Source organism: Scardinius erythrophthalmus (assembly GCF_964197995.2).
Source record: "Scardinius erythrophthalmus genome assembly, chromosome: 11".
Classification (NCBI taxonomy): Eukaryota; Metazoa; Chordata; class Actinopteri; order Cypriniformes; family Leuciscidae; genus Scardinius; species Scardinius erythrophthalmus.
This window is the reverse complement of record NC_138231.1, coordinates 35,751,115-35,769,286: the sequence shown is the minus strand read 5'-3', so window position 1 is coordinate 35,769,286 and position 18,172 is coordinate 35,751,115. Positions and strand designations below refer to the sequence as shown.

General features: G+C 37.2%; 3 protein-coding genes across 3 annotated transcripts in view; 1 reads left to right on the top strand and 2 right to left on the bottom strand.

Annotated features, from left to right (window-relative positions):
* Positions 1–603: 603 nt before the first annotated feature.
* On the bottom strand, positions 604–4,624 carry LOC308698719 (tripartite motif-containing protein 16-like; the record flags this gene model as incomplete). Its single annotated transcript, XM_081378978.1, has 6 exons — positions 604–1,130; positions 1,275–1,334; positions 1,426–1,585; positions 1,791–2,012; positions 3,498–3,593; positions 4,022–4,624. The coding sequence occupies 6 exons, from the start codon at positions 4,622–4,624 to the stop codon at positions 604–606; spliced, it is 1,668 nt and encodes a 555-aa protein (XP_081235104.1).
* A 5,616-nt stretch (positions 4,625–10,240) lies between these two features.
* LOC308698753 (uncharacterized protein) lies at positions 10,241–12,776 on the top strand. The gene is made up of 5 exons (XM_081379039.1): positions 10,241–10,555; positions 10,704–10,802; positions 10,903–10,971; positions 11,172–11,233; positions 11,336–12,776. The coding sequence occupies exons 1-5, from the start codon at positions 10,300–10,302 to the stop codon at positions 11,447–11,449; spliced, it is 600 nt and encodes a 199-aa protein (XP_081235165.1). The 5' UTR covers positions 10,241–10,299; the 3' UTR covers positions 11,450–12,776.
* A 947-nt stretch (positions 12,777–13,723) lies between these two features.
* The window catches only part of sh3rf1 (SH3 domain containing ring finger 1), a 49,881-nt gene continuing 45,432 nt past the window's right edge, over positions 13,724–18,172 (bottom strand). The window contains exons 11-12 of the mRNA XM_081379038.1: positions 16,548–16,894; positions 13,724–16,460 (exon numbers count right to left, since the gene is read on the bottom strand). Coding sequence (XP_081235164.1) covers positions 16,292–16,460; positions 16,548–16,894 — 516 coding nt within the window. The 3' untranslated portion in view covers positions 13,724–16,291. The remainder of the gene's footprint in view (positions 16,461–16,547; positions 16,895–18,172) is intronic.

The following is an 18,172-nucleotide window of genomic DNA, read 5'->3' as shown; positions in this document are numbered from 1 at the left end:
CTTGTGGACTGTAAACATCTTTCATGTAAAATATCTTACTCAGGACAGTACTAAATAAAACATAACATGCATTTTGTATGATTAATTTTGTTAAATTAATTAACATTTTGCAGGTTCAGCAAGGTAAATTTTTGATCACAAACCTTATATGCATATAAAATAAAAGCATATACATAACATACATTCCTATTCATATCGTATTCTTTAGATAAAAGAACCATTTTAATATTTTTGGTTATATTTTTTTTTTCCCCACAGAAATCAACATATTAACATTTTAATACTTCACCATTACATAATTGGAAAATATTTGTAAAAAAAAATATTTTAATGTAAATGATACAATATTTGTAAAAAATATTTGTATTTTTGTAATATTTGTATATTTGTAAATATTGTATTTTACAACATTTGTAAAAAAAAGTAACATAAATGTAAATGATAATAGTAGGAAAAGTATATGACTCATGTCTTCAAACATTTCACTATTCTTGCTTCTCACAGCATAGAACATTTGTGCAACAAAAGTGTTGTGATATGTTTTACTTTCTTAATAAAAGTAACATCACACAAACATTCCATAAACAGCAAAGGCAGCACAGCTCAGAGGTCACACAGCGTTATTGAGGAAGACATACTGAACCAAAACCCAGGATGAAGGGGCTGAGTGAATGTGGTCTGGACTGTGTGTAAGAGAGTCATCGTGTCGGAAATGTCATAAAAGGACAGAGTTCCTGCTTTGTAGTCCACATACACACCTATTTTAGAGGACAGAAGGCCTGAGATCTGAGTTTTTTTGTTGTTGTGCCAAATACAGGGAGTTGAAGAACATTCCAGGCTCCAGGACTTACTGTTGTGTCCAAACCAATGCGCACGATCCTGTCCTTTTCTTCCCACCCCTTTATATGAAACTGCAATATAGACCCCCGCTATCCCTTTCTCCCATTCAACTTCCCAGTAACAGCGTCCAGATATACTTTCTTTGCATAGTATCTGGGGCCAGAAATCAAATCTGTCTGGGTGTTGAATATACGGTCGGACTGTCTCACGGCATGTTGCTTCTCTGTTGTTTTCAGAAATGCGGAGTTCACTGTGTGCAGTGGTGGTGTCCATTGTAAACTTCTGAAAAACTGAAGATAAAAACAGACACAAAACCAGAAATGTGTACATTACCTTGTAATTTGGAGGGAACAGATTAGTAGCATTTTTAAAACAATTCACCACCGATTTACAACATTGTGTTCACAAATGTATATACAGTATGAGTCACTTACAATTTAGAAAATGCCTGCTGGTTGTTGGCACAAAAGGAAACCTCAACTGAATATTTGCAACTGTAAACATACAGAAATGGTGCATTATTATTGATAATCTATGTGAATGGTTCACTTGTGTATAATCATATTGATTTATATTTTCTCTCACCATTTGAAATTATTTTGTATTCCTCCTTGCCAAATTTCTGGAATTCCACTTTAAGATCAGAAAGAAATTTCCTCACAAGATCAGGTTTAGTGTGTTGATTGACAGGTAAGCTGGGTGAGTTCACAGATGCAGACACTGAAGAAAAAGACTGAAAATGCTGCTGAAAGAAAAAACAAAAATACTTTTATATTTATGTTGGATTTCAAATAAAAAAAAAAAAAAAAAAAAAAGAAAGTACAGAAAATCCACAAAAAAGCACACATTAATGAGGGGTTAAACCTATGAGGATTATGCGTAGGGCCCCTAAATGAGGAGCACCAGAGGGTCATAAGGTTGTTGCATGTATAGCAAGAAGTAACAATTACCTGTAGGAAAGAAACATTATTATCCATGTTTAAAAGCTTCTGTAGCTCAGCATCTCTCCTGTGGAGCTCATCAATCTCCTGCTCCAGCTGCTCATGAAGTCGGGCAACGCGACTATACTCCATCTTTTCTTGTGCTCTGATCAGATCTGCCACCTCAGAGTGTGTTTTCTCAATGGTGTGGATCAGTTGAGTGAAGATCTTTTGGTTTTCCTCTAACGCAGCCTGTGCAGAGCACTGTTAAAGCAGAGTGAGCTGGCATCTCTCCCTATTGACCTCATGCAGTGTCTTCAGTTAGTGAGGAGGACAAAGTACACAACTTCCTTACTTGAGTGAAAGTACAGATACTACTGGTCAAATATTACTCCGTTACAAGTAAAAGTTGTAAAGACCGATTTTTACTTAAAGGGGGGGTGAAATGCTATTTCATGCATACTGAGTTTTTTACACTGTTAAAGAGTTGGATTCCCATGCTAAACATAGACAAAGTTTCAAAAATTAAATTGTACGTTTGAAGGAGTATTTCTGTTCCAAAAATGCTCCTTCCGGTTTGTCACAAGTTTCGGAAAGTTTTTTTTCGAGTATGGGCATGTGTGACGTCAGATGTGGCGGAATTTCCTTATACGGGTCCTAAGGGCACTTCTCAGGAAGGACGCCCGCGCGCACGCGCAACCGTAGACCAGAGCGAGAGAGCGAAAGCAGTACGCCCATCAAAGCGCTATGCTCGGCTTTAGGGAAGTCAGTGTCACCAAAGAAGTGGGTTTTTGGTTGCCAGGGCAAGACAACCCTGCACAGATTCCCAAAGAACCCAGCGTTAAGGGTCCAGTGGATGGAGTTTGTTTTTTCAGAGCATCAACGGAGGTTGTGTAAGACTGTTTGTTCCCTGCATTTCGACGATGATTGTTTTATAAACAAAGCCCAGATCGATGGATTTGCAGATCGTCTAATGCTTAAGGATCGAGCAGTCACAATAATAAAGGTTCGCGGTCGTGCGTTGGAACCGGGCGGTGAGTAAAACTGCCTCAAATGTCTCTGTGTGTTGTTAGCTCGGCGCGTTAGCACAGCTTTAGCTCCGCCCACACGGCCCGCCTTCAGCCGCTCGTTTTTTTCCGGAAAGACTCGGTACAGCCTATCTTTCTTTTATAAATATAATAAAACTAAAGACTTTTTGGAGATATGAAGGATGCAATACTACTCTATAGGTACTCAAGATTAACATGAGATTGAGTGAAAATGAGCATTTCACCCCCCCTTTAAGTAAAAGTACAAAAGTACTCGTTTTTAAAAGTACTTAAGTATCAGAAGTAAAAAGTAAATGTCAATGCATTGTTTTATTATTGTTGCATTGTTGTATGTAATACTTACAGTACCTTATGCCTCTGAATCTATGCCTGCCTACCTACCCTCATATCAATATCAAATTTATTTCTAGAACACAGTTCCAGTAGTGGGATTGAATGTGAGATTGACTAAGTGCACTCAATAACGTCCGCAATGGTTTCGGACACCCAAATGGCTGTTCCCTCAAATAGTGCCTTATTTAAAGTTTTCTGGCTTTTAGTATGAATATGTTAGCCTTACTGTTATCTATAAGCTAATGTACTCCAAAACAATGACAAAATTCACATTTAGAAGACCAAACCCAACGTTGAAAATGAAAATTAGGTTGAAGTCAGAATCCAACGTCAGATTGACGTTAATCTCTCTCACCTTCAGTGCATCAAAAGCCTGTTTCAGCTCCTCCAGCTCTTCCTGTTTGTCCTTGATTCTCTGCTGCACTTCCCTTCGCTTTTCTGCAATCTCAGCCTTAAGGGTTGAAAAAATATGAAAGATATTCCTCAAAAAAATGTATCATAATGGCTTCAAATGATTGGCGCTTTTGTGTCATCATTCATTGTAATTGCATAGAAAAGAGCGACCAGCACAAATGATCTTTCTTTACGTTGCACAGAAGTAAGAAATTAATACATGTTTAGAATGGCATGAGGGTGAGTAAAGTTTGAATTTTCATTTTTGACACCTTTAGTTTCCTTTGGCTACAGTACATAACAACATTTGTTACTGTATTTGAAGGAAAAGTATCAGGTTCCCTGACAGGTCTAACTAGTTTACTGCTATGATCATGTGCTCTCATGTGCATCTTTATTTTCACAGCATTTTACAACCATTTTACCACAGAGAACTGCATGTAAACATCATCAAAAGTCAAGCATATAACACAAACAAGTTCTGACCTGTTTCTCCGTCCGTTCTGTTTCAGCTTCAACTGTATCATGTCCTTTGTGTTCATTCAATGCACACGAAGCACAAATACTTTTCTGGTCTGTGCGACAGTAGAATTCATTGATTTTTTGGTGTTGGGAGCAGATGTTTTCCTGCAGGTCTGAGGAGGCTTCGATCAGCTTGTGTTTCTTCAGAGAGGGCACTGTGGTGTGAGGTATTAGGTGACTCTCACAGAAGGAAGCCACACAAGTTAGACAAGACTTGACGGCTCTGTGTTTTCTCCCAGTGCAATCATCACACCATACGCCTCCAGGTATGTTGTCATAAATTGGTTCCAGAGGAAGGGTTGAAGAAGATGGTTCCAGTTTTTTCATCCTTGCCAACGCTTCATCGACCTTGACGCATCTGCGTGGAACAGGCTTTGGAGTGAACGTTCCACACCGAGGACAGCTGTGGGAGCCCTTTTGACTGTCCTGCTTCCGTCTGCCGTGAACACACACCGAACAGAAACTCTGTCCACAGTTGCAAGTCACTGGATTTTTCAATCGATTTTGACAGATTGGACAGCTGGCCTGGTCTTTTACTGATGTCCTAATACTAGCGTCTTCTGCCATGTCAATGAGAAAGTGGAGTGTACAAACTGGACTCCTTTCTGAGAGTATGCAGTGCTTATTTCAGCGTTAAAATATGACAAACATTTGTTCCCAGAAATGAAAACTTCTTCATTCCATCGGCATACTTTCATTTCTGAGAAATATGTTACTATTAAGATTTACATACCACTTATGAATAAGGCAGTTTAGTCCAACATTTTTGAAGAGACTCGATCATTTTATGATGAGCAGATTTAATTTAGGCTTTTATTCACATATAAACATTGATCAGGGAACATACACAGAAGCTCAACCGAACCTGCTTGAAGAGCAAGAACAAGCCTCATTGGTTCTTGTGGAAGCTCAAATGTGCTGCGTAACATAAGAATGAACCTAGGGTTGCAAAGGGGCGGAAGATTTCCAGTAAATTTCCGGAAAGTTTCCGGGAAATTTCCATGGGAAGTTAAGCTGGGGAATTTTGGAAATATTCCCCCCAAAAAATGTAATAAAATGTCTCCAAACATCGGATAGTGCACGTGGCATTTTTCTGTAAAATAATACAAGAGCTTGTAAGAATACTAATGCAATGCAAGAGCTTGTAAGAATACTAATGCAATGGCATGAACAGATATATAAATAGTAAGGCTAGCTAAACAACTGGAATGATCCTCAAAACATATTGCAGGAGGCAGAGAAAAACAGCCACATGAGGTAGCTAGCATCTGCCTTATGTGGTAAATAAAGTTATGCTACCTTATTTAGCATCTAACTTATCAGCTTGCTATCTACTAGATGAATACATTTGTATGTGATATTTGCAATTTAAACATTTAATAAATATATTTCCCCATAATATCATCAAAACTTACTTCACTTTGTTTAGTCCACAGGCTCAAATGTGTGCCTTCAATAGTCTTGTGCTTTGGGCTTCTGTACATGTGATGGAGGCATGCACAGTGCCAGTAGGGGGTGTGGTCTCAATAGCCATGCAGTAAGCAGTGTGCTATGTGCATGTGATTGAGGAATGGCATGGATATTCTAGTGTATTTGAATGGCATCTGTTTGTTTTAGTCAAGATTATGCTAAAATATACTTTCCTCAACTATATTTAAGTTCCCTATGAAGAGCCAACCCTCAGCTTTGAAAATTCCCAGTTTATTCCCGTTTATTCCCATAAATTCCTGCTAATTCCCTTAAATTCCCATGGAAAGTTTCCACCTTTGAAAATTCCCAGAATTTTGCAACCCTAAATGAACCTCACTGGTTCTCGCACGTCAAGCGAATATGCTTGAGTTTCTGTTTACAAACTTTTTGAAGCGTCAAAGTGGTAGTTGCGTAGCTGTCTATGGAGGGACAAAAATCGTTCAGATTTCATAAAAAAAATCATTTGTGTTCTGAAAATGAACGAAAGTCTTACGTGTTTGGAACGACATGAGGTTGAGTATAATAAATGTGAAGGTGAGGATTCTGGAATCCACTGCTTCAATGTATATCTAATATGTGATTATAATCAAGGTATTAATCAATATTTTTCCTTCTAAATATCACATGAGTTAAATGACTTTTTTTTTTTTATGTATTCTCTAATGTCTGTATTGAATATCTGAGAGGTGACTGAAGGTACTGGCCCATGCCAGGAATGCAGTTACAGTGCTTGGTCATTTATTCTGGCTTCCAGAAATGAAAAATGGGTTTGTGTTTGAGAAATGTCTTCAACATGTGTCAATACATCTGTTTTTCTGGGGTACCCTGACAGCTATGGTCACAGGGGTCATTGCATAAAGTCTTTTCTTTACTGTGTTAGATTAAAAGTGTCCTCTCCTTGATAGAAAGAACATGTTATCTTGATGTTGTGAGAAGACTCTCCTGTTTATAGTTAGAGCCTGGCCAAATCCAACCTTGAAGAAGCTGTGTGTCTGTGTGTGTGTTAGTATTCTTGGTTACAGGGTATGGGAACAAGATTGACTGACTTGTTATCTTCGACATGTTGGCAACTAGAAACGCAGATCTGCGACCTGGAAGGCCAAGACGTGTGGCATTATCGATGGAGATATGTTTCAGTCTATCTGTTTAGGAAATTGTGGAAAATGTGTGTTTATCTATTTCTTAGCCAGTCAGAATCCTTCAACATGGAAGCTTGTTTCTGCCACAGAATAAAAAATAAAAAAGCAATTGCAACTGGTTACATGCAATGCTGTGCGTGCAAGTGTAGCTTTAGTTATGAACAATCTCTTTCTCTTTCTCCAGGATGAAGTGGCATCTTCTGCTGTAGTCTATGTTGAAACAGCATCCACACCTGATCACAATGACCCAGTAGAGCTCACTGTGTACATCAGTACCAATGCTAAACGGACTTTCTTTTAGTATTTTAAACTCAGAATTCACATTCAAAATGTTTAGTAATTGAGCTTATGACCTTTGCAGTCATGGTACTCTACATGTCACCTGATTAAAAGTAGTAACCATTGAAACATGAACAAACATATAGTCTATAATTGTATGTAGAATATAGTGAATCTACTAATAAGCATTTTTGAGTTATGTATTGAAACAGCCTTATTTTGTCCAATATGTCTGGTAACTGTTTGAAGCAAAAGCATAAAACTGCTTTAATGTCTATGGGATAATGGGAAATGGGATGAAAGAATAATCAATACAGGCTTTTTTGGCGTGTAAAAGGAATACAAATGTGTGTGTAATAAATCCTCATGATTAGTTTGTTTATGGGAATGAGTGACAGACAGACAAAACGAATTATAACAAGAGGAATTATAAAGGGGTGGTGCAACTTTATTGTGTGGGCACGCGTGTGATTGATATAAATAGATGTGTTTTAAGGAAGCAACTGTGTTTGTGCGTGTGAGGTCATATGTGCTTTCATGCGGAAATTGACACAACACAAATCTGTGCACTTCTGTTTTCTTGTGCAGCTTCGTTCAGGTTTTTTACATAACAATTACAAAAGATGAGCTCACAAAACAGAGTATAATGAATAAAACACCAGGGCAAGACAGAAGATTATCATGTGTGTCCTAGACGAGTGAGCATCTCTCTCGTCTGCATAGCTTCTCTTCATGTTTCCTCTGAAGGTTTGTGGCTTGAATCAGTTCTGCTCTCTTCTGCCTCTCAAAGCCAACAAAGAAGCCATACAATAAACATACAGTGGTCAAAACTAGATGTTTTTGGTTTATGACTTATTTGATGCTTTATTCAAAGAATATTTGACCAAGATATTACCAAGATAATATTGCCAAGATAATCCTGTTGTTTTATTATTTGAAAAGGCCATGAATAAGAAAAGCAATGGAGGAACACAAGTGAGTAAACTGTACAAATATTGCTTAAATATGGAGATTTATAATGAGGAAGTTGTGGTTTCTGAGAGCTAACAGGAGCTAATAAAATAAGACAGAGTCCACATAAACTCGTGAGTGAGAACCAATCAGCCATGAGGGACCATTTATATCTATTCCTCTTCATGATTCATTTTAGTACTGGTAAGTTAAGATTTGTATTTATTTATGTTATTATTATTTTTTTTTTATTTAGGAGGAATTGGTGTGAGATCAGTGTGAAATGGTTGTAGAAAAACATACTAAAGCATCTTTTAAGAAAATTTAAAATTGTATTTTGTAGTTTTTCTAAGACCATTCACACATGCAGATCAATGAATTTGTCAATTGCAGAGACATTCAAAAAATGGTCTTTGAATTCCTAAAAGAAGGAAATTTACATTTTGGTTGTTTTATAATAAATCAGGAAGGCAAGTTTTTTTTTTTTTTTTTTTTTAATAGTGAAGTCATACATACAGAAACTAAAATTTGTATTTGTGCATACAAATAAAAAATTTTTTTTCCTCTGACTATTATATATTCCAGTAAAGCCCATTGTAAACTTTTAACAAGCTCTCTCGTTTGCAGGCTGTATTCTTTCAAGTGTGCAGCAGACAACAGAAATAACCGGATACAGCGGTGGTTCAGTGGTGCTGCCCTGCTCCTGTGCTGATCCTCAGTCTACAGCCAACACATTCACCTGGCGGTTTGATAGTCAAAGACAATGGGTTCAAGTATTTGATGATGAGAAGTACAGCGGCAGACGTGTGCTGTTTAATGAAAGTTCACCAAAAAACCTGTCTCTTCTCATTTCTGGCCTCAGAATGGAAGATGAAGGGTTCTATCAGTGTATTACAGAACAATATATTATTTCATCCATTCTGTTAAAAGTGAAGGGTAAGTGAATGCTTTTTCTAGAAATATAAATAGATCATGTTAGACATGATTGATAGCTCAGCAACAGACATAAAAAAATTGTTACAAAATGATTATTCAGAGAGTAAAAATATATACTGTTGTGGTCAGAATTATTAGATGTCTGTTAAAAAAAATCTGCATTGTTTATCCTTTTGATCTTTCATTCAAAAAATCGAACTTTTCCCTTAAGTACAAGATTTGAAAGTGACACATTATGAAAAAAAATGCTTTTCTCCAAAACATGTTGGCCATAATTATTGGCACCCTTTTATTAAATAATATTTGCAATCTACTTTTGCCAAGATAACAGCTCTGAGTCTTCTCCTATAATGCCTGATGAGTTTGGAGAACACTGACAAGAGATCAGAGACCATTCCTCCATACAGAATCTCTCCAGATCCTTCAGATTCCCAGATCCATGTTGGCGCTGCTTCTCTTCAGTTCAGCCCACTCATTTCAGGTTCAGGTCAGGGACTGGGACGGTCATGGCAGAAGCTTCATTTTGTGCTTAGTGACACACTTTTGTGTTGATTTTGTTGTTTGTTTTGGTTTGTTGTCCTGATGGAAGATCCAAATATGGCCCATTATAAGATTTCTAGCAGAGGTTGTCAGGTTTTGATTTTTTATCTGTTGGTATTTGCTAGAATCCATGATACCAGGGATCTGAACAAGATGTCCAGGACCTCCAGCAAAAAAATAGGCCCACAACATTAAAGATCCAACCGAGGACATGGGGTACTTTTCATCCCTGTTTGCTCCAAACCCATCTGGTGGATTTGCTGCCAAAAAGCTCTTTTTTATAGTTTCATCTGACAGTAGAACTAGATCCCTTTTGAAGTATTATGTGAAGCTCAACAATCTTTTGCTGCAAATCAGAACAATATTATTTGGTTTTGTGATGGATGATTAAGAGAATTTGGCCTTTGTGTTTACTCATATTTATACTCCTGTTAAACAAGAAGTCATAGCTAGACAATTTAATGTTCCTAGTCACCCTGGTGTGCTAATTTTCTTTTAAAAATATGAATGGGAATATAATTCAGAGACATATTACTCCTAAAAAATGATAGGGGTGTCAATAATTGTGGCCAATGTGTTTTGGAGAAAAACATTTATATCATAATATTAACACACTTTCAATTATTTTACTTCAATGAAAGTTTGAAAAAGATTCAACATTTTTTGAATAAAAGATTTATTTTTTTGATCATATTTATCAGGGGTGCCAATAATTCTAATCTAACTGTACTAAGAAATTTAGAAACTAAGAAAGAACCACTGACAGACGGACCGTTGAGTTTCACTTGTGTGCTTACTACAATGCTAGTCAGTGTGCTTACTAGTCATTCATGGCTTTTTTCTTGCATAAATATTGTTTTAGGCTGTAATTTGGTTGAGAACACACCAACGTCAACTACTGTTGTGACTGGATATTCAGGAGAGTCTATGGTTCTGCCCTGCTTCTGCACTGAACTACTGGCTAAACCTGAAGAGATACAGTGGATGTATTTTCTAGAGAACACTTATGAAGAAATTTACCCAAATGAAAAGATTGAGAGCCACAAGAACAGAGTCAAACTGTTAAATCAAACTCTTCCAGGAAATCTCTCTCTACACATATCAGCACTGACCGCAGAGGACAAAGGAGTCTATATTTGTTCTGTATCATCTAAACGAGTCTCCTACATACTTCACGTTGAAGGTAGTTTTGTTCTGTTGATGCTGTCACTTTGATAATCGTTAATTTTGTTTATGAAGAATCGAAATATTTAAAGAATGAGGCAAGCTTGTTGGATGACATGCTGTTTGCATTGTTAAATTATCATTGACAGTTATTCTCCTCTGAACAGAGAAACCACACATCCATACAATCAGTTCATCAACACATCAACCTTCACACCAAACACAACAACTTACACCACCTCGACAACCACACCACACACCTCAATGTAAGTCATAGGCTTGGTTTGCTTTTCATTATACAACAGTGATGATTACAATAATGAATTTTCTCATTATCATCAGCTTTCTGTTTTTTTTTTTTCACAGATGTTTTCATCCTGTTGGGGGTGATTCTCTCAGTACTGTTACTGGCATTTATCTATTGGAGATACAGAGGTAGATGAACACACATAATCACATGTTCTATACAGATATACTCGTAAATGACCAGCTAATGGAGCTGTACTCTTCAAACACTGTAGAATAATAGCCTAGGTACAACATATTTAGTGTTATCATGAAACAACATATTTAGACCGTATCTGATGTTTAAATTTGACATGAAAACCTTCTGGCTAAGATGTTTTATGTTGTAGGAGGCAGAAATGTGAAAAAGATAACCAGTGATGAAGAACTAAATAAAGAGCAAGACAATCAGGTCAGCACTCACTCAGCACAAACTCACTGTTGCACAATGGTTACGTAACTTATTGAAACATGCAATACTGTAATCATCCCATCTGTGTCCATATCTCTCCAGGATGACGTGATGTATTCTGCTGTAGTCCACGTTAAAAAAGATTCAACACCGGCTCACACAGAGAGTAACCCAGCAAAGCACACGGAGTACGCTTCAGTCAAAGTTAAACGCTAAACGGCAAGAAAAAATATAGTCAATTTATTGGCGCATGAGCATTTTAAAGGGATTGTAAGGACTTGAATTAAGGAGTTGCCTGTTTCTAGTTTCCAACAGCTGAGCTCTAATAGAGGAACAAAGAAATGAGTCAGACACTGTGCATGCACTTTCAACAAAACGATCACGCAAACTCACAACCCTTGGCATATTTAAAGGGTTAGTTCACCCAAAAAAGAAAATATCGTTCCAAAGTCCTTCGTTCATCTTTGGAACACAAATATCTTTTTGATACAAAAAGTATTCTTGTCGCTTCACGACATTAAGGTTGAACCACTGTAGTCACATGGACTATTTTACTGATGTCTTTACTACCTTTCTGGGCCTTGAAAGTGGTGATTACATTGCAGTCTATAGGGGGGACAGAAAGTTCTTGGAGTCCATCAAAAATATCTTCATTTGTGTTCCGAAGATTAAGTCTTACGGGTTTGGAACGACAAGAGGGCGAGTAATTAATGACAGAAATTTCATTTTTGGTTTCATTTTTGGTCCCTTTAAGGTTTAAATATGCCATGAAATGATTATTGATCTCATAGTTAACAATTCATCCATGCTCTTTTTTTTTCCTTTTCTTTTTTCTTACTTGAGCCTGTAATTTCTAAAATGTAAAACTAAAATGTCAACTCAATCTTCTGGTGAAAACAGCAGACTTCTCTCTCTGGTTACGCATGTCAAACTTCTTCAATCATTTTTGTCCTCATAATCCACTTTCTTACAACTGACTGCAAGCTCACATTCAGATCTGCCTCCAACAGATTAACAACCAATGGATAAAACCAAGTCCCCTCCATCCATTTTTTACTTCTCTGTTTCACTCTGATGAATGTCACAATATACATATGGTACTACTTTTGATTAGGGAAACATATTCATTATTAACTAGTTGATTATTAGCATGCATATTACTAGGATATTGGCTGTTTATTATTAGTGCTTATAAAACACATATTAATGCTGTAATCTGCATGACCATATTCTAGAACCTACCTACCTATATATACACACACACATATTGAATTGTATAATCAGTCTGAAGTGCTAACACTAATTTTCTTGTGCATGTAGCTTCTATTCACTTGCACCAAGCTCACATATAGATCTCAAACATACTTCACTCACAACAGCATTCCAACATGTTTTATAAAGGTTATTACTTTATTTTATACCCCTCACATCTAACACACAGTTTAATGAGTTTAAATTAAATGTTAAGTGATTTTTGTTCTGCTGTGTGACTAATACGCCATTTACTGACTTGCAATCTTGCGTGAGTAAAATCTTGTGACCGAAATCAACTGTCTTTTTAATGTATCAACTCTGAAGATCCTCCTGGTTTAATCTAGAGAGGGCTCAGTAATGTAGCGGTGGGACATCAGGTAGTCCATGATTAGAGATGGAAACCAGCTATCAAAAACAGAGAATAATGATTCAAATAAAACCTTTTAACAGGCGGTCTGCTAAATTTCAACAATACAACAACTGAAGGCCATCTTGTTAGTTGTAAAGGCATCAAGACAACAACAGAAGAGAGCAATCTCCAAAATAAACCAATGTTTTAAGGGGCATAAATCATATCTATCAATACTAAAAACAAATCTATCAAAGATCAATTTTGTGCTTTCAAAATAATAATAATAATAATAATAATAAAAACATTTCATCTACGGTATAAAGCATAGAAATACACAAACACCATTTTCAAGTATACAGAACATGAAATATCACATAAAATACAGCAGACAACATCAGATCAGACCCGACTTAAACAGAAGCAAAAACCAATGTTTGTGAATTTGGGGTTAGACATTGTTTTTAAAGGACATTTTAACTCGCTCATGTGAAATCAAGCAGTTTGTAATGTCAAGGCTACTGTCAACGGCGTAACTGTAATAATAAATGAAAGTGATTTTCAGGAGCTCAAACAGAGGCAAACGGGTCAGTTGGTATCCATGTATGGGTCGGTACAGCATTCTGAAGGAAACTAAAGCAGTTGTAAAAACCAGAGAGGGAACAAACACACAAACCCATGCACACAAAAGCAAAATGGCATTATCACTGTAAGATACCAGGGTGAATGTGCTTTTACTACGGTGATTGTTTATTTTCTGTGTGTTTAACGACTTCTCTGCCATCCAAAACCATCAATTATTAGACCATAATGGTATTGCAAAGGATTATTAGTACTATTTCATTAAAATGTCTGAGTGTAATCCTGATCTTTTTTTTTTTTTTTTTATGATATGCTATCCTTCAATCCCTCACTCAAACCTTTACAAATGCCTATATCCAGTGTTGGGTGTAACTCATTACAAGTAACTTGAGTTATGTAATCAGATTACTTTAAGTAACTAGTAAAGTAACGCATTACTTTAAAAATTTACAACAAAATATCGGAGTTACTTTTTCAAATAAGTAATGCAAGTTACTTTGTTTTCCCATTTTTGACTGACAGCTCTCCTGTCCTCATGTTGAGACAAATTGAAGTGCAGAGGCGTTGTGTGTGTAAACATTAGGGGTGGTTAATCTGTCTGATTTCCCGATTCGATTCGATTACGATTATTGAAGTCCCGATTCGATTACAGTCGATTTTCGATTATTAACGATTTTCGATTAGCGATTATTGATTTTCCAGTTCACAACAGTAAATAAAAATACACTAAGTGATTGCAGTATTAAAAAAAGTCAGCTGCTGAATTACATAACTCTTTTATTGAGTAACAACTCAAAGCACTTTCTGTGTCGTGTAGTTATAACTTCAGAATTATTTGTATGTAGCTTATGTTCTGTAGAACACAGAAATGAATACATCACATTGTGTTGTGACTCATCAAGTTGAACCAAACTAGCTTTTAATACAATGTTGGTATGAGCCACCACAGTATTTTACAAATATAAAAAATAACACAAAGTGAAAATAAAGTGGCATTTTGGCGTTAATATTGAAACGACAGTTACCATGGTGAATACACAATACTAACAAGAACTGTTAATGAAACATGGAAACTGCTCCTGGTGAATAGAATGAAAATCATGCCTGCATGCAAATCCTTCTCAGCTAACACATGACGTAGCCTACCAGTAACGTGATTTATTGGTATTTTACTTTTATTTCATGACTTACTAATTTACAACGAACAACGTTGCATGCTCGTAGTTTCCTTTGCACTTTGCACTATACAGTGAAGCGATACACGGCGCGCCCCTCCGCATTTGCGCGTGCAATTGAAGAGTGTGCGCTACGAGTACAGTATAACGGCTGACAGGACAGGAACGTCCGTTTTTCTGAGGTGAAATACTTTTTATTTCAGCGTACACATACGTCACTGCCTGGTAGTTCCTATACTGTGCTGGGTTTTCTGAAGTAGTTGTGATTCGCCTCTCATAACATAACATGCTCTAAATGCACGCAGAGTGGATTTTTTTTTTAAAATTTTTTTTTATAAAAAATCGATTTTTGAAAATTTGATAATCGATTCATACTCGTCCATAACATACTCGCGATTAATCAATAATCGATTTTTTTCACCACCCCTAGTAAACATAACAATTATTGTAGTTCTAGACTAAATGTGAGCGTGCATTTACTCATCTCACTTGCACAAAAAAAGATTCAGTATTCCTCAAAATGAATAAAATCAGTGAAATGCAGAATCAGAATACTACATGCAAACCTCCAATAACTAAATATGTTAAAACAAATTTTATGCATTTAATCTCACTTTATTGACCGAGGCACTTGCTTCTGACCTTCGATGATTCAGTTAAACCATAAGCAAAAATGACTAAAGATTTTTTAATTTATTTATTGGTAAAGTCAGTGTTAAACTCTCTTCTCCTGCATCCTATTCTTCTGTTCTCCAGAACCGAAGCAGCTGAAAGGTTTGTTTGAGGGGCGCCCTCTACTGAACACGCGTGAATCTGCATTTCCTTCAGCCTGAGGATTATTATTTCACTTTTGGTGTGAAAGGGTCTTATAACACTTTTTATGTTATAAAAAAACAAGCCCAGTCGAGGTGGAAAAAAGTAGCCTAGCGCATTACTTTTCTAAAAAAGTAACTAAGTAACGCAATTAGTTGCTTTTTAAGGGAGTAACGCAATATTGTAATGCATTACTTTTCAAAGTAACTTTCCCCAACACTGGCTATATCACCTTTACAGTTTACACACTGTTTGTCGTGTCGTCACTCCTCATCCTATGACTCAAAGAGCCGATTACATGCAAGCTGAAGCAAATACGGATGGTCAAACCAACCTTTCTGAGTTCTTCATCTGGTATTGATGTTTGTTTTATTTCAAGCAAATGACCATCAGTGACATTATTCAGGCTCTACAGGCATTCGACCAATCGGCTGACAAAACAAAACGTCCCTCAAAAACTCAGTCCCTACAAAACAAAAATAAGTTAAATGTTTTTCAGAATTCATATTGTTCTTGTCATGACTCAGATCAGCTTCGCTTTGCTTATATACAGTAAAGTGAGACAGTACAAGGCACACATTAAACGTCTTTGAAATGTTACAGATGCATAAATTAACAAATCCTATCACAACTTCATCTACTGTGCTAAAAATAGGGTACTTCTGTGTGTTTTTAAGAAAAGAATTTGATCTAATGCTAAACGACTTGGACCGGTCTAGGTGGTTTTGAGATTTTCATAAGAATGTTGTCAAATTTGATGACTGTCATACTGATCACTGCTACACATCAATCTGAACTATTAAGGCTGAAGTTCAGTGTTGTATTTTCAGTGATGGAGAATTTGATATCTAATTATTACATTCTAATTATTAGACACCATGTGCGTTAGATACTGTCAACAAAGCTGCCAGGAAACAGCCCGGTTCGACCGTTTCTCTGTAGTGTTCCTTTAAACCAGCCGTCCTCTCGTTTTCTGTGCACGAAAACAATGTCTCCCTCCTTGAGTTCCAGCTCTGCTTCGCTTTGGGGAGGGTAAGACACCACCACACGGTACCTGGAGGAATAGTCAAATACGATGTTTAGAACTCAGGCAATGTTTCTTAAGTATGAAGTGAATGTTGATTCCTGGGTATTATTGTACCTTTCGCACACGATTGGTCGTCCGTCGTGCTGCATGGAGAGGAGGGAGGAGCACGGCTGTCGTGGAGGCGGGGCGATCGGGGCAGTGTTGTCCTGGGAGCTGCACCTGTGTGACGCTGCGTCTGTGTTTGACACAGAGAGCTCAGAATCCATCGGACAGGCCCCAGCACGACCGTTGTGTCCTACCGCCACCGATGCCGTGCTAGGCGGAGCCATTTCAGGTCCAATGGCACCATGGGGCATCTCCATGACTATAGATTGCTCTGCTTCCAGTGTAGGGGAGGATGGGGGAGATGGGCGGAGCTTCTTTTTATTAGAAAGCAGTTTCAGCAGGCCTTTCTTCTCTCTCTGAAATGACACATTTGATTCACAAAGAGGCTGAGTGCAACCAGCCTTTTACGCAAACATGTAATCAAATGGAAATCATGTGAAACATTTTAAGTTGTTTTTGCAAAATCTCTCAATTTTGCAAAAGTAATTTGCAGATAAAACAGCGTTTCTGTTTAAAGGGTTGTCCCTATTTTCTTAATGAGTAATGGGTGTGTTTTGGGCTTCACGTGGAATAAACCAATCAGAGTCTCATCTCCTATTCCCTTTAAATGCCAGTTGTGCTCACGTCTTGGCAGATTCGCTATTTACATGACGGAATTTGAATAGTGGAAACACCGAACACGTCTCCAGAGCGCAAACGGATATGCTCCTGCACGTGCGCTCGGATTCCACCATATCTTTATGTACACTGTACACAGTTTTACATTGTAAAACTTTTATTTGTAATATTTGGCATGTTTGTGTGCTGCTGCACGTCCCTGTGTGTTTAATAAGCAGAGTGTATGCGTGTTGTGGACCCGCCTATAGGCTCACATTACTACCGCACTCTTTAAATACAAAAAAAATATAGTGTCATTGACTTTAGACCAGGTTTCAGTTAGTCAATGGCGCAGTCTATTTCATTCAGTTGCTTCAAAATAGCAACGAGACAACAATGCGCCTGAACACACCTCGTTTTCAGACCAGCATGCCCATAGACGCACTGCATTTGCTATTTAAACAACGTGGCACAGGACGTGAAAATGATAACTGCGTTGGGCTGAAACTAGCAAAAAAACACTCGCGTCGCGCTTGGAGCTGCGTTGCGCCGGGTGTATGATAGGGCCCCAAATGTGTTTCGACACACAGCATGGTTGTGCTTGTTCCAATCCCACACTTTCACTTCCTGTCACCTCTTAATCTTTCCTATCCGTCATAAAATATAAAAGACAAAAAGACACAAAAAAGTGGATGTGGAAAAAGTCTACTGCCATGACATTATCATACTAGTTTTATTTAATTAATTTTGTTCTTATTTAAAAGACTGTCCCTCTCTTTAATTGCTCTACTTTACATTCTACTCATCACTTTTCTTCCTTTTCCTTTTTTCTACATCTTTATATCTTCTAGTATCACAGCTATCTAAAGCAAAAAGAAAAACATGTTTTGGGAAAAGAAGGTTTATAAAAGTGAACTATGAAGATTTGTGAGTCAGCTACACTGTACATGTAAGAGTAGTGAGAAATCTCCCAGAACACTGAGCCATAGAACACTCAGGGTTGTGTCCTCAGGGTTCGCAACAGGCAAAATCATGAA